The sequence below is a fragment of the Thunnus maccoyii genome, chromosome 9, assembly GCF_910596095.1.
Source record: "Thunnus maccoyii chromosome 9, fThuMac1.1, whole genome shotgun sequence".
Taxonomy (NCBI): Eukaryota; Metazoa; Chordata; class Actinopteri; order Scombriformes; family Scombridae; genus Thunnus; species Thunnus maccoyii.
This window is the reverse complement of record NC_056541.1, coordinates 32,988,268-33,004,677: the sequence shown is the minus strand read 5'-3', so window position 1 is coordinate 33,004,677 and position 16,410 is coordinate 32,988,268. Positions and strand designations below refer to the sequence as shown.

Below are 16,410 nucleotides of genomic sequence, written 5' to 3'. Positions count from 1 at the left end.
ATTTACACAGACTCTGTACCTTCTATTCTATTTCGTACATCCTCTGCCCCCTAACGGGCTTCACTATTGGTTTACCTTTCCGCACCAAGACCAGATCTTTGCACTCACTGCCTAATCAGGAGGTAGCAACTGCGCAGCATCCTCCCACTATAAGACCCCAGTGTCTAGACTGCTCGTCTCCTTTTTCACTCAGCCACCTCGAGAAACGGATCGCCTGCAAGTAGAAGTTCACCCTCTGGTGTCACGACAGAAGATGATGGCTACTAGCAAATCCTGCACCTCTTGTGCCTTGCCAATGCCACTGGTGGACTCCTATGAGTATTGCTTCTGCTGCCTTGGCTGGTGGCACCAGGCAGAGCCCTGGCATCGATCAAGAGGGCAGGGGACCTGTGCACCCCATCCATGCATCTCTTGTATGTCTATCAGTGACAATAGGCAGTTGTTGGAACTGCATCCGAATCTGTCCTTCTGGCCAAAGGCAATGGAGGACATCTACTTGGCCGCCTCCTGGTCCTCCCCTTCAACCCTGTCTATGACCTTGTTTGGAGCGGACTGAGGTGTTGGTAAGTGCCCAGCTTGTTTGCTGGCTTTTTGCGGTGCGGTGCAAGACCCTCAGGCAGGCAGTGCTCAACCGATGGACTGCTGCTGTTTTTTGGTTGGCTGCTTTTTGTGCTACTGTCGGTTTGGGCCCAGCTGGGAGTAAATCTCATTCCTAATGGCCTTCACCTTCAGTGATAACCAGTAGCGAAGCCCGTTAGAAGGAAGAGCATGCACGAAATAGAAATAGTAGTTACTTGGATGTAACTCTAAGTTCTATGAGCATGTGCGAGGCCCTCTAACTACAAGCCCAGCTGCCCAAGTCATTTGTTGTTGAGTTTCAAATGGAGACAGCATAGACGTTGGGGTCTTATAGTGGGAGGATACTGTGCAGTTGCTACCTCCTGATTAGGCGGTGAGTGCAAAGATCTTTTCTCAGGTGTCGAGGCGGAGCCTTGTAGGGCAGTAACATTAACATAATCATTTTAACCTCATTGTTTGTCTCATAGTGGGATATCCACAGATATTGTAGTTTAGGTTTTATTTGTCAAACTTTTGTCCAACTGTCTCTGAGATTTCTGCCTCCACAACACTAAACTGAAGGTGAATGGAATTTAATTTGTGGCGCTCACAGAAATGAAAAATGATATTAAAAAAAATTCCACATCAGCATCTCTTTTCAGAATAATTGTCTTCATTATTCTGGATACTCCACAGAGTCACTCTGAACAGTTTTCATTGGGACTATTTATTTGGTTGAAGGTATGTAGACTGTCCAGGGTAATTTGGGTGAACCAACCCTGTGAATGCATATTAATATGTTTGGCCAGAAATGAATCACCTGTGGCACCATACTGAGCATCTGTGGCTATGCTGCTAGAAATGTCACAAGCTTGCATACATAACTACACTGTGGTAGAATTAGTAGAAATGTTTGTGCAATCATCCTGTAACCATACTTACATACACTCCATTGTTGTCCAAAAACTATTAAAAACACGTCAATAAGCCACACTGTTGCATTGAGTGACATGTTCCTTCATTACCATGAACACACACACTGTCCTACTTCCACAAATACTGACGAGAGCGAAAAATGTGGATTAATCCACCGCTGAAAATAGTCCCCAACAAATGCACTATTTCCTCCTGCATGAGTGATGTTTGCAAATAGCAACAGTGCCCAGCTGTTTGTTTTAAGGAAATGACTGAGACTTTTTCTTTAATGTAACTGTATTTGTGAGAGAATTTTGAAAGATTTACATTTTCAGTAGGTACCAATAGGCTTGGAGCTCAAAGGGTAGAGAATTCGGACAGTATTGCCAGGCAAACCAACATAATGATTTGATCTATTCATAGGATTTGCTGAAGAAAAACATTGCCAGTCTTGTCCTTTTACTTTATTAGAAATCATAGAAGTAGCAGGATTTCTGCAATAAAATAACAGACCTAAGAAAGGGTTCCTTGGCCAGTAAGAATTGTGTTTTTAAAGCCCTACAACAAAGATGAAGGATGTACATGTGTTATAAAAAACCTTCAAACAGTCCTCAGTAACTAAGACTAGATTAGGATTTCTCTGTGAATGGCAGTAACATTAAAATGATCATTTTAACCTCATTGTTTGTCTCACAAATATTTTAGACACTGATCATGTTGTGAAGTGTCTAGAAGAACTGAAGATAACAGATGACAGATTGTAGTTTAAGACAAATAGATGTATTGCACACACACATATACACACACACACATATACACACACACACACAGTTGTAGTGGGACCAGGTGTTAAGCTGATAAGCCCATACAACTCCCATAGCAGACTCCTGAACCACTACTCCCAATCTCTCACACTGTCTCTATTGACTATAGCTGGCTCGACCAAAAAGGAAACAGCAAGCTTGCGTGTGTGTGAGAGAGAGAGAGAGAGAGAGAGAGTGAGAGTAAGAGAGTGTGAGAGAGAGCGTGGGTGCACGAGAGAAAGAGATTCATGAAAGAAAGCGCACAAAAAGCAGGAGGAGAGAGAGAGAGTGACAGAGAGAGGTAGAGAAGTCATTGTATCTCACCAGGTGAGGTCAAAGGTTTGCATCTTTGATGCCGAGCTTGGACTGAGCATCTTAGCACGGCGACGAGCGCTGGAAACGGTCACCATGACAACCCGACACAGTACAACTGCATTGACCTGCAGGCAGAGGACAACAGCATCAACATGGCCTCCAGCGAACACAAGATGTGCCGCTGCAGATCCACTTGGCCTCAGGCTCATATGAAGAGGAGGGAAAGTTTAGCCTCCTCCTCAGGCTGCTGGAAGTCACATCACTGTAAACAGCATTCAGATGATGCACATTATTTCATTCTCCATTGCTCCTGGTCTCTCTGAGATGGGGAAAACAGAGTATAGAAAAAAATATGGAGGGGAAAATGCAGAAGCTCAGTCTTCATTTGGTAGGTTGCTCCTATGACCCTCTGTGTTATTTGGGATTTTTGTGAAATATTTTGGGAAAATTCTGGGATCATGTCACCCATATTATGCTTCTCTTTCAAGTGAATTTTAATATTGATTGCTACCAAGCTATTAGTAACTTTTTTCCTCTTCTTTCTTTCAACTTTTTAAAATAAAGAAGACGTATCTTTTAACTAGAAGAGTGCACTCAGTAAGGTGCAGATCTCTGCCAGGTGTGTCTGGGGGCATGTGTAGTCTCAGTTTTCTTTAAGATGCATAGAATAGTGTAACAGTATTGTAACCGAGCATCCTCCTGGATTCATCTAACTATATAAACTTAATAAGGTAACAATAAACTGGACAATAAGTCCAAACTTCTCAATTTAAACATTGTTTTTTAATTAGAACATTTTGTTGTTACCCTCCTGGCTCCCTTACAGTCAAGATGGCGACAAAACTTACAAAAATGGGGATTTATTCATCTTCTATTGTGCCAAACTTTAGTGGATCATAACAAATCAGATGTGGAATTTATCTGCAGATGCTCTGGTTCAAGATGAGATCAAACTTTTCTATGGATGTCATTTTTTTGAGCCATAACAAAGGCCGAAATGTGGCCTGCAACAGACTTGTTTATCAGAAATAGTTGAAAATAGGTTTTTCAACAATTGTTTTTCAACAATTGTCTAGAAGAGCACAAGAGGTCCTTGAGCTTACAGTCATAAATGTGCACAAACAATACAAGGCTGATGGGTCCAGTACTATGTGAGATTAGCTGCGGATACACACACACGCACACACACACACACACACACACACACACAGTGAGGTTACATACCGCCAAGACAAATATAACCGGTCCCACAAAAGCCCAGATTGTGTCGGTCTTCACGTTGAGCCAGCAGTGATCATCCGCCTTGTACTTGTCCACTGATACTGCCAGTGTTACACCAACTATTAGAACAGGTAGTCCTGAAAAAAATTCAATAAAAGCAAATTAAGTGTGGGTGTGCTGCAACAACAAAACAAGCAGTGTGTTTGAAGACATATTTACAGAACAGTGAATGCTGCAGCATCTGTTGATCAGACTATTTAGTCTGTTCTCTTCTCTCAGTCTATTTAGTCTGAGGGGGAACATTTGGCACATCCACATGGAGAGCTGAAAGAAACACCTGAATATTGTGGTGCTTATTCACACACTGTTCTCAGCTCACTATGCGACATAACACACAGTCACAGATGGATTTGGGAACATGAACAGCAACAGCTGCAGGATGTTTTTTTTTAATTGACTGGGTTAAGGTTGCCGTAAAACAAAACATCACATAACAGTGATAGATTAACATCAATAAAACATCATTAGATTAATTCTAATAAACTGGAAGTAACTGCCACATAAGCATATAAGTCTAAAGCCCCGTTAGTAGCCCCTAAAGGCTGCAATGTTCATTACACTCCCCAATATAAAAGAGCAAAGAAGCTAAGAATGTACAGTTTAGCCTGAGGGTGGCATGAGAGGACATGCCAGGGGTCATTAAAAGGGTTTATGTCCATGGAAGCATGAACAGGGGCAGCAAATATCATGACAATCTCCCCAATGAAATGAGATTTTGTCCTGAGGGTGGTGGAAGAGGAACAAACTTTCTCCAAAATGCTAAGGGTTCATCTTCTGGGGAATACAAATGAGCTCAGTATATTTCACGCCATCTGCCAGTCAGTTTTTAATAACTATTGTGTGTAATTACAAATTGTGGCTTGATGGTGATAAAATAGAAAAGTCATAGGTCATTACATCAGATCCATGCCATGGGCCTGTACCCTGTTAGATGAGGGTTGCACATTGGCCGAAACACACACTAGTTTCTACAATTCAATAACTAATTATGGATCAATACCTTTTTCGTTGTACTGTGTGGCCCATGTCTCTGAGGCAAAGCATGCCAGCATAAGCTGAGCAACAGAACACGTGGAGTTTAGCATGCTAGCTTGCTAATAGAATAATTTTGGGCATTTTAGAGGGCATACTGAGTTCATTTACAAATTAGTGATGCAATATTAATGTATTCAAATACATTTATTTATGATTACACTTGTGTTACTGAATGTTTGTTCCATATGCCCCAAGTCATGTTACGTGCAGGTTAAAGGTCCACACTGCTAAACAGGAAGTAGGAGAATTCAAAGGGCTTTATATCTGGCAGAGGGTGTTTTTTTAAGTACAGTAAATAAAACAACAAAGAAATTACATTTATATACTAAATTGTTTTCCCAATCACGTCGCGCTGGCAAACAAAACCGCTGCCCGGAATATATTCACAGGCAAGGGCTTTTTGAGTGAATAAAGCGCTACGTTGTGTGTTGAACATTTACTTACAACCTTTCCTCATTATGTTAACAGAAAACATAATTCAGCTTCTTGCAAATGCAATTTAGTAAATGTAATTTAGCCAGTAAATAGCCATGGGTTTAGCCTAGCTGTTTTTCTCGAGTTGATTGTTGAGTTTCCTTCTGTTATTTATAAAAAGTTTTTATAAGTTAAGATGCTCTGCCCACAACCACAGACAGATGACAGGTTGATTTTGCCATCCTGAGGTAAAAAGGAAAAAAAATCACCTTAAGTAAAGCTGAAGATGGGGGGTTTATGGGACATGTAGTCTTACTTTACAGAAGCAATTCAACTAAACATTGCATCGTGTCGTCATTTATTTTGTATACTGATAAAAATACACATAGCAACCTTGAGACCGATTGTATTCATTTAACTGTGGATAAAATCATTTTCAATTAGTCGTCTCAACTGAGATTTATGTTTTTAAATTTGTACATTTTTAGTCTAAATGCTCCATAAATTTTTTTTTTTTGAAAACAGGATTTGAATAGATACTACCACATTCTACCATTTCAGTGCAATTTGTAAACTCTCAGAGAAGGTGAGTTTTGTTTTTTTTTAATACCTCAAGTGCTATTAATTCTGGAAGGGCTCTTCTGAATGAACCTACTGGCTCTGACTGAAATACCACTAACCAGTGTTGTTTCTTGCTCCTAATCTACATTATGTACCATCACAAAAATCCTAATACAAAAATTCCTATATGAGAATCCACATCCAGCTGTGTTATATCACATCTGCCAATATAATCCTTACAAACTTAATATTCTACTACTTGTATTTGGTTTAATTGTGACCTCCATGTGAATCAGCACAGCAAGTCCTTAAAGCTGGCATTATGTACTGCTTTGGAACTTGTGCTTTGGTGATATTTATACAATATACAATATATTACATCTGAAAAAACAGGTCACATTTTACATTTTTTGAGTCAATGACAGTGTAAATAGTATTCAGTTTACATTATGTGAATATAATAATCCCAGCCTTTCCCATGACTGTATCTTTTTTAAAATTTTTATCCAGAAGGAATCACTGAGAAGTAGGGTTCCTGCAGGGATGTCAAGCCAGCCTGCCTCTGTTGTCCTCCCCCAATGTGTCCCCACTTGAACTCAGCCCTCTCATATGTCTGTGAGGAGGGCAGCAACATACCCCAGCCCTCCAGCAGCTCAAACAGGCTCTCAGTGCACTTTACAGTAAAAGTGAGGTCATCAGGGACGGTTTGAGATTCATTAACTGTAAATGTGAACACTTGATGAGATTAGACAGAATAATCTATCACAGTTTTTCTTCCTCTCCTTTGTTCTGCACTCTACTCAAAGGTTTTCTCCTCTGCTTATTGTTGTTCTTAATCCTGATTTGACAGACACAGTTTGCAAAAGATCATCACTGGTTTATATGTTTTCATCTCGATGATGCACAAACAGTAATAGAACAACATAGCAAAGAGATACATATTAAGGATGAGGTGTAACCAGGTCAATAATCAAAAACGTTGACAGGAGTAAAGAGTTTACCCCAGCCAATGATGTAGTAGAGTTTCATTCTGCGGTCCTCGCTGATGTTCACAGACACGACTTTGCTCCACAGCAGCAAGCCCTCCACCAGCATCCAGGAGAAGGAGGCCATGAAGAAGAGATGGAGTAGTGCAGTCACCACAAAGCATGCCACCTGCAGAGTTTTAAATATATAGAAACAAAGATGTAATGATAAGGCTGGAGAGTGCATTAGTGATTTTATTATCCTTTTAGTCTTATCATTAAAGATTGTCCTGAGAAATCAGTGTTCAAAACAGAAAGAGTGTTATGTAACATGCTGAAAATAGTGTCCTTAAACTTGCATTAACAAGTTTTTTGGCCACTTGTGGCCAGTGGGAACTTCCTGTAAACAACACTGACATATTATCAACTTTTAACACGTCCACCAGTCCAAGAGCACCGTTAGCATTCATTTGGAGTTGTGTCTCTGTTGTCCACCTGATGAAAGTAAGTCTTATTCTCCCTCTCCTTTTAGCTCTTTTTTTGCTCTCAAAGGTGTGATTCACCCTCTAATCATGTGACTGCACTGTACTGTGTTCTGTTGTCGCTTTTGTGGCTAGAAAAGTTTAATAGTGTACAAGCACATTTTTATTTTGTGAAGTATGTGGTAAGAATTTGTATTATTTTGTGAATGTTCCACCTAACACACTTCTAATTCACAAATATGTCATATAGTCTCACCTCATTAGCAGATGCCCAGTTACTGCACATCAGGAGCAGCTCAGCGATGCCCAGAGCAACAATCAGGTTCTTATGGACGGTGGTACGGTCCGATTTAGGGACCCTGCACAAGTACATACACACATGTGAACACACATAGCATGAAATATTTGTGTGAAGATCCCACAAATATATTTCTCCGCGGTGCTGTTCACAAATCTACAGAGCACAATGTTCTGTTTTTTTCCCATTTATTGCTGTGAATCTGTCAGGTTTTTATGAAATGTTTTTCACCCTCGGCGCTTTACAGAGTGCACTCTGTGATGTTTGTGACTGACCCAACAGCGATGAAGAGGATGAAGGTGAAGAGGAGGCCACACAGAGACACTCCACAGCCAATGAACGTCAGCACCTGTAGAGCTTTTTCGTTCTCTGGGCTCCTCTGACACATATGCAGACACACAGACAAACACACACACGCACAGTGTGAGCTGTAAATAGCAGCACATACTGTAGATGAAAGCCTATACAAAATACTGAGTGATAATTGGAGAGAGGAATGTTACCTGGGCTTCATAGACCTGCAGCAGCAATGCAAAATTGGTGGTGTGATTGCAGTAGCACACAGTGTATCCATATTGTTTGGACACTACCTCACACCCTTTGGTATTCCACCACCCACCATCCTCCGGACTAGTCAGACACAAACAACACATACTTACATATCTACATACTCGCAGGAATGCCAAGAATGAAAATATTCTGCTATCTAAAGGTTCTACAGCATTTGTCACATTTTCTCGATGAAACAGGTAAAATAACTGTGGTTACAGGTTACAGAGGAAACTGAGACCTCAAAATTGCCCACACTCTTTGAAAAAGTTCATTAGAACTTACATGAGATTAAAATCCCAGAAGGCACACACTGGATCATACACAGTACCAGTGGAATTCTGTAGGAAATATACAGCCAACATGATGAATATGATATCAAATTAAGATGAGGTGGTGGAGATATCAATATAATTTGAAAAGGGGACAGTTTTGAGAGATTTTGCTAACCTGTGCTCTGTGGTGGAGCTGGAAGTGAACTGGCGTGCTGACTGGCTGGTCGTCTCCCAGCACTGTGGTGGATATGACAGAAGAGCCCAGGACAGTGCCCAAATACCTGGTTATGTACACAATTCATACAAATCATCATAACAATGGACATAAGGATCGGGCAGAATTGGTAGGATTGGATTTGAAAATAAAATGGATTCAACCCTTTTTGTGTGCACATATAGAACATATGAAGGTGTTGCTCCAAGGAAGACAGAAAAACAAGACATATTCACATTATCATGAGGCAACTGGTTTTGCGTGCACCTCTTCCATTATTGATGCTGGCAGCATGATAACACGCTCCCAATGGTAATGCTTGCATGTTGTTGTTTAGCAGGTATAATTTTTACCATCTTAGTTTAGTGTGCTTGCATGCTAACATTTGCTAATTAGCACCAAACACAAAGTACAGCTGAGGCTGATGGGAATGTCATGGTAGGTAATGTATTTGGCTTCCCCAGTCGAGGCTACAGAAGAGCAATGTAACGACTTAATTTACTTCTTCATAGCCAGGGTCAACAGCTCTCTCTGATGTCCAGCTCTCCTCCATCCACCTCCATTTTACTACATCAGGCAGAGCCACATTGAGGAAAGGATCTAAGGAAGATGAAACCCTGTGGTTGTGCCCTGGACCCCATTCCCACAGCTCTGCTCTAGTACATCCCTATTCTCAGCCCCTGATCACCAAAACTGTCAACCTCTACCTTCAAACCGGTAGTGTTCTATCTGCACTAAAGGTCGCACCCTGGACCCAGAAGTTCTTGCCAGCTACAGATATATCTCCAACTTCCCTTTCCTGTCCAAGGTGTTGGAGAGGGTGGTTGCTTCTGAGCTTCAGGACTACCTTAAACACAACAACCTATTTGAAATTTCCAGGTTTTCATTCAGTACACAGCACTGAAACAGCTTTGCTCAGGGTTGTGAATGACCTGCTGATGGCAGCTAATGCAAGGTCCCCTTCTCTCCTGATTCTCCTTGACTTGAGCGCTGCATTTGACAGCTCTGCAACATGGGAAGGCATTTTCATCTTAACTCTTATTACTGTTTTCTTTATGTTGTGTGTTCTATGTTATTAATACTGTAGCACTTTGAGTTTCACTATGAATAAAAAGTATGGTACAAATTAAATGTATTATTATTATTATTATTATTGCATCCATGCAATAATGACAACAACAAAACAAAAATAACAACCACATGGTGACACTAGAAATATCACAGGATATTTTACAAAATTTGGTGCCAATCCATCAGTGAAAACTTTGACCTGCTAATGGTGTAACAGAAAAAGTCAAAGGACCACCAAAGTTGTTAGAATATATCCCCTATGGAACTTGAATATCTGTAGTAAATTACATGGAAAAGTATCAAATAGTTGTCAAAATATTTCACTGAATCACAAATGTCAAGCTACCAAAGTAGGCTTCATCCTCTGGGGACCATGAATGTGTGTACCAAATGTAATGGCAATCCATCCAATAGTTGTTGAAATATTTCAGTTTGGACCAAAGTGGTGGACTGACTGACAGATAGACTGACATTGCTATCCTCAGAGAAAAATATTATGTTAATTTTATTCAAAGGCTAGCAAGTAATTCTTTGAAAACATGTTTCTTATGACTTGAGGATTACTGTATGTGTCACACTAGCTAGGCTCCCTGATACCTTCATACAGAACAGTTATGAAGTGTTATTTTCATTCAGCCAAAAGGTATGAAGACATCTTATGTTTTCACTCTAATCGATGTGAATGTTTGGTAAGATTTTAGCAAAAAGGCAATTTCAAACCTAAAAAGCTGGAGGCTTTCCCAAGACAGAAAAGGCAAAGAGGATGTGAATTTACCACCCACCATGTGTCAGATACATAAAATTAAATTAAAATTAATATAAATTATATTTACCTTAGTAAATGGTATATAAATTAACTCCCAAAATCCTTTCTAGCTCTATCCAGCGTGCATACTAATGCTTTAGCATAGAGTGAGCATGTGTTATGTGGATTGATACCTTTCTAAAAGCTAAAATAACTTTTAACACTATTATATTGACATAGCAGACAACTTTAGGGAATAGGTAGAACAAAGTTAAAATTCCCCAAAAACAGACACTTTACATGGCAGAGGATCTCTTTTCCTCTTAATCCTCTGAATTGTTTTATTGATTGTGTTCATTAAGTTAGCTAAATTGCTCACTCGAAAGTTAATTCTAGACAACAACAGCAACAACAAGTCGATATAGTGCGCCACAATATCTGATGTAAAAAACATGCCATATTATGACAAGTGTGGTGGTGGTTCAGTAGAAAAATTACATTTAAAAGGAACAAAAACAGTCCATTTCCAGCTCCACTTATGCTTGTACATTACCTCTGGCTGCCATCAGTGACGGTAGGTACCATGGTGATGTTCTCCTCAGGATTGAAAAGAGGCCGCAGAGAGCCATACCACGTGTTGACCAACGTGAGTTTATGGAAGCCTGCACATTCAACACAACAGCAAGATTAACATTTCTTCAGCTTGTACCAGACAGCAAAATAAAACAGTACTAAGAGAAATATAGTTCAGTTGGGATCACTTATTGTTCAAGATGAATAGTTGTTGCAAAACCCAACAATGTGCCTCCATCTGCACTTCACTGCTAGACCTTGGGAGAGTAAGTAGGTGAATGCATGCTACACATTCACAAGTCTGTCGTTAGTGTATCGTCCACTGCATTCTTTCATTGTCTTCTTTCTTTGCAAACATTCGGCACTGTCATAAATAAGTCTGAATAACTGATTGCTGTGCATGCAAGTGGAGGAAGATGATTGGTTCTTGTAGCATTTTTCCTACCGTTGTTATGGAGATCCTGTATCTTCTGATGTGAGACTGAAATACAGTCTAGGTTGGTGTGTTTCTCTGTCTCAGGCCCACAGAAGCTGGATCCCCTGGATCCTTCCTGCAGCCTCTGCTGCTGCACCTCCAGTTCTGCAAATGACAAGGGAACAAAGAAAAGATTTATTGAGTTGCAGATAGAGACATTCTTAATAAAATATGTTTTATCGTCAAATTGATTTTGAGGCAGTAAAAAATATCTTAAAGCTGACAATTTGTATTGCACAGGCATCCTTTGCAATATAAATCTGTAGAAAATAAGTGATAACTTCACTGGAAAGTAAAGTCATTCGAGTTTCTTTTGTTCTCAATCGTATTGGCACATTTTCAATACTGACAGTATCAAAACAACAGAGATGGTTTGGATTGTAATCAAGATTAATTAACCTGAGCAGGAACAGTGTTACCATGGCAACTTTAGCATATTTTTGCCAAACAATAATAGCTCTGTATTTTATGTCAAGAATCTACTAGATTTTTTTTTTCTTGCAACACTCTTTAGTGCAATGCCAAGGTGAGTAAACACTGGACATCTAAAAAGAAAATCTATGGGGAAAATTGAGGTTTTAGAAGTTCCATGAACAAATCATGTGTCCTATTTTTGTGAATTCTGCCCCCTCCTTAGTATGGAAATGGCATAGGAGAAAAAATAAGAGAACACAGAGTTTCATCAACTCCTCTCTGAGTGTTCTGCAGCGTCAACATAAGCCGAACATCAGTAGTTTCACAAAGACAGGGTTTATTGCAGAGCTATTGTGCTAAACTGCATTACATTGTACAAGGGTACCTAATAAAGTGTAACTGTTTGTATATCAGGGATATTCAGTTTTGATAGTCCTCTTAATGACCTTGGTGGCATATAAACTACCTGTCCTTGTAGCTACAGTGTCTACAGTAGAGACTCAAACCAGCAAAGCTTACATAAGAATGTGTGGCATGGTAACTGTTTCATTTAGTCCAACAGTAGCCCTGGTGATGGTTAGACTAGGAACAGTCTGACATTTTGGGAAATGCACTTGTTGCATTTTTTTTCCATTTTTGACAAAGCTAGTTTAGCAGTTTCCCCCTGATTTCAGGCTTTGTGCTAAGCTAGGCTAAACATCCATGAAACATCGTAATGAGGGGGAAAATACAGTTTACTACAATTTGGGTTGTATTTTATGGCTCTGTATTAACAATACTTAAGTAATTGCTGAGATCTCAGAGGGCAACATCTCTAAAAAAAGGTCCAACGGGGCATCAAGTACAAACAGTCAGATGATTAGAAAGGTTATAAACATGTTGAGAGTTTTGCCAGATTAGCAATGACTTTATTTGGAGATCAAACTGAAAGCATGGGCACCTGAAATGTTGCTAACAATCCCTCATTGCACAGGAAACAGTTGAACCATGTAGTCAGTCAGGCTGTAAACCAGGCTGGATATTTACAATGGCCAGTTTGGGATGTAATTTTACTCTTTGCCATAACCTATTGGACATATATTTGTTTAGAGATCTCATTGATTACTTTAGTTAGTAAGATTTATCTTTACTGATGAACTGATGATTACATCGCTGGCCAGAGCTTTGAAAATAAAACTCAAGTTCTAATAACCCTTTGCTTTACTTTGATGCCAAAAGCCCAAAGTTAAACCTTGATATCACCTATATCTATTCGTCTATTGAAGCTCACTCTGAATAGCTAACAGAGCATTCAAATAAAATAATTTGTCTTTTGGTGGTCATATTGCAGGTCCACAGTTCTTAGGACATGAGATTTTGGAGGTGCACGGATAGCTTATGTCTACAGCTGTAGCTGATCATACCATCCCTGACAAAATTGGTTTTAAAATAATGTCTGACTACAGCATAGTATCTGGTCAACCATGATGATGATGTATAGAAGCTGATGCAACATACTGAAACCAACAGTTCTATAGTGTTAAAATGATATGGGGCTTTTTTCCTATCTTTATTCAAGAGAGTGGTCTTTCAATATGAGAGCATGATTTATTTATGTCACATACAGATTTTGTAAAGCTTTATAAACCCTGCTTTCACTTAGATTTGCTCTGCTCCTGCTCAAACTGTATGCTTGTACTCCGATATATTGTTGCTTGCACAAAATTCTGTTCTCAGATTTCTGCTCTGCTCTCTGATTTTTTGTGCAAGAACCCTGTGAAAATCCCCCAACCATTAGAATGCCAGGTGTAGTGTTGACCAATTAAATGATCCTTGCCTCCTTACAGGTGTGTTCGCTTTAGTTCGTCCCGGACAGGCAGTTACTCTTTAATCGGGATGATTGAATGTGCTTCTCTTGCTTTTTTTTTTACAACTTTTACAATAAGAGGACAGTTAATATATATACCAGCGCCCATACATTTCTGTTTACCAATAGCTACATATAATAGTAGCTGTATAGGACACTGGCCTCCCGTCAGTGTGCTGGAGGAGAAAATGACGTCACCTTCTTGACTCAGGAGCAGGAGTCTCGTGGATCTCCAGAGTTAAGGATCTCTACTGAGTTTTTTAAAATTTTTATGGTGCTATTACTTCCTTCATATTGAATTAATAAAGTCATATTTGCGACATGAGAACATTATGTGAACACTGTTGCTAGGCAACTAACAAAAAAATGGACGCAACTGTGTTTCTTTCTTCTGTATTTTAGTGCTTAGGAATTTATTTTATTTATTCCAATCCCATTTAGTGCTACAGCGTGATCAATGGAGCTTGAGATACACATTTAGCTACTTATCATTTCTCTGGGTTTGACTACTCTGCTAGGTCATCAGGTCAGTAATTAATAATTCTAGACACACAATTTAAGGATTTCCTCAGCTTTATCAGTAACAGACCCCTCGTTGATCAACTGGAAAGCTAGTACTTAATGTCTGGAATGTACAGTGCTGTGCAAAAGTTTTACGCACCCTAGATGTTTAGATTCTTATCCATTATGCAATACCATCAGGGAGGTGTCTGATCGGTCCCAAATTTATTCATGACACGACAATGACCCCAAGCATACAGCTAGAATCATAAAGAACTATTTTCAGCAACAAGAAGAATGATGCAACAGATGGTTTGGCCTCCACAGAGCTCTGATCTCAACATCATGGAGTCAGTCTGGGATTACATGAAGAAGCACTTGAGATGGCCTAAATAATAAATCCACAGAAAAACATTCTTTCTCCAGGATGGTTACAACAACCTGCCTGCAAGTCACCATGAAAAACTGTGTTAAAGTGAACCGAGGAGAACTGCTGCTGTTTTAAAGGCAAAGCTGCTCACAGCAAGTATTGATTTCATTTAGGTTTCTGTTGTTTACTCAACTTTGTAAGAAGTTAATTGATAAATTAAAACAACTTATAGCAATATTTTTGTAAGCATTCTCACTTTAATTTTAGTGCCTAAAAACATGTGACTGATTTAATTGTAGATAATGCACATACGGTACCTGCGAGTGGGGACATGTGTTTTTAAAATGTAGTAGCTCATTGAAGTTGCTTTTGTTTTCTAATGTCTTAATGTGTTAGCTAGTTACTTTTGCTGTTTGTACTTTTCCAATAAAAAAAGAAAAAAAAGACACAGCAGCGTCCATTTTGTTGTTAGTTGCCCAGCAACAGTGTTCACTTAACGTACAACACTTGAAAGCCAAACAGTATCACGGATGTATCCTTGTGCCACAAATATGACTTTATTAATTCAATTTGAAAGAAGTAATAAGCCCATTAAAATAAAAGACTTAATTGAGGTCCTTGACTTTGGCAAACCGCTAGACTCTCGCTCCTGATTCATGACGGTGACATCATTTTCTCCTCCAGCATACCGATGGGAGGCTGGTGTACTATAGGGCTACTGTTATATGTAGCCAAGCTATTATAGTAAAAAAAACCCACATATGGGCGCTGGTATAAATATTAACTGTCCTTTTATTCCAAAAGTCATAAAGAAAGCAAGGGAAGTACATTTAATAAAGCCATGGAGGGCCCTGGAGGGCTTTATTAAAGCTCTAGAGGGCGGTTACTCTTTAACCCCTGTATGGGATGCTCTAAGAAGTAAAATGAATGCGCCCACAAGGACTCGGGGATCATTTCATTGGTCAACACTACACCTGTTATTCTATTGGTTGGGGCATTTTGACAGGGTTGTTGTGAAGCAGGTAGCTCCTGGTCTGAGAGGTGAAGCCAATGCGGAAGTGCCTTATACCTGCATTATTTCTAATGGCCATCAGGGGGCGACTCCACTGACTGCAAAAAGAAGCCTGATTGCATGCAAGTCTATGAGAAAATGATGCTACTTCTCACTTGATTTATTACCTCAGTAAACACTTTCCTAATGAGTTTATGTGTCAATCACTAATTTCAAGACTTCTTCAATACATCATGACGTTCATTTTGTAAATGATGGTCCCATTTAGAGTAAAATAGATGATAAAGCTGCATATGCTTTAGGGCTTAAGTTGCTACCACAGTGACAGCGCTGATTATGTAACGTAATCATGGCATATAGGTGTAGCTGCTGCTATTTCAGTGTGTTTTCAGTTCATGAAAGTTAATTGTAACATTTTAGTCGCCTAAAGCATTGTTCAGTGTTTGGCTGTAACAAAAGACACATCAATGAGTTGGATGTTCAGTTTTTCCAGTGAGTACATTTTGTTTGAACGGTTTTAGGCCTGTTTTTCGCTAGCTAAAATTAGCATTAACATTAGCATCATCACTGTTAACCCATGAATGTATAATAGAAGCTGGATAGGGTGCCGCTGCTCAGCCTTGTGGCCAGTTTTTCCCAGTGGCCACAATGTGGTATTGCAGTGAAAAATCCCCCTGCAGCCCAAAAAGGATTTTCCCCATAGACCACCATTGTAAAACAGACGTCTGTAAAACTGTT

At 39.5% G+C, this 16,410-nt stretch overlaps 1 protein-coding gene across 2 annotated transcripts in view; it reads right to left on the bottom strand.

Moving 5' to 3' along the window:
• Positions 1–16,410, bottom strand: part of adgrd2 (adhesion G protein-coupled receptor D2) — a 38,156-nt gene that overhangs the window by 12,443 nt on the left and 9,303 nt on the right. For both annotated transcript variants that reach the window (XM_042420785.1, XM_042420786.1), the window contains exons 9-18: positions 11,500–11,634; positions 11,035–11,143; positions 8,627–8,732; positions 8,462–8,517; positions 8,131–8,257; positions 7,903–8,006; positions 7,586–7,688; positions 6,884–7,037; positions 3,816–3,949; positions 2,601–2,716 (exon numbers count right to left, since the gene is read on the bottom strand). In XM_042420785.1, coding sequence (XP_042276719.1) covers positions 2,601–2,716; positions 3,816–3,949; positions 6,884–7,037; positions 7,586–7,688; positions 7,903–8,006; positions 8,131–8,257; positions 8,462–8,517; positions 8,627–8,732; positions 11,035–11,143; positions 11,500–11,634 — 1,144 coding nt within the window. The remainder of the gene's footprint in view (positions 1–2,600; positions 2,717–3,815; positions 3,950–6,883; positions 7,038–7,585; positions 7,689–7,902; positions 8,007–8,130; positions 8,258–8,461; positions 8,518–8,626; positions 8,733–11,034; positions 11,144–11,499; positions 11,635–16,410) is intronic.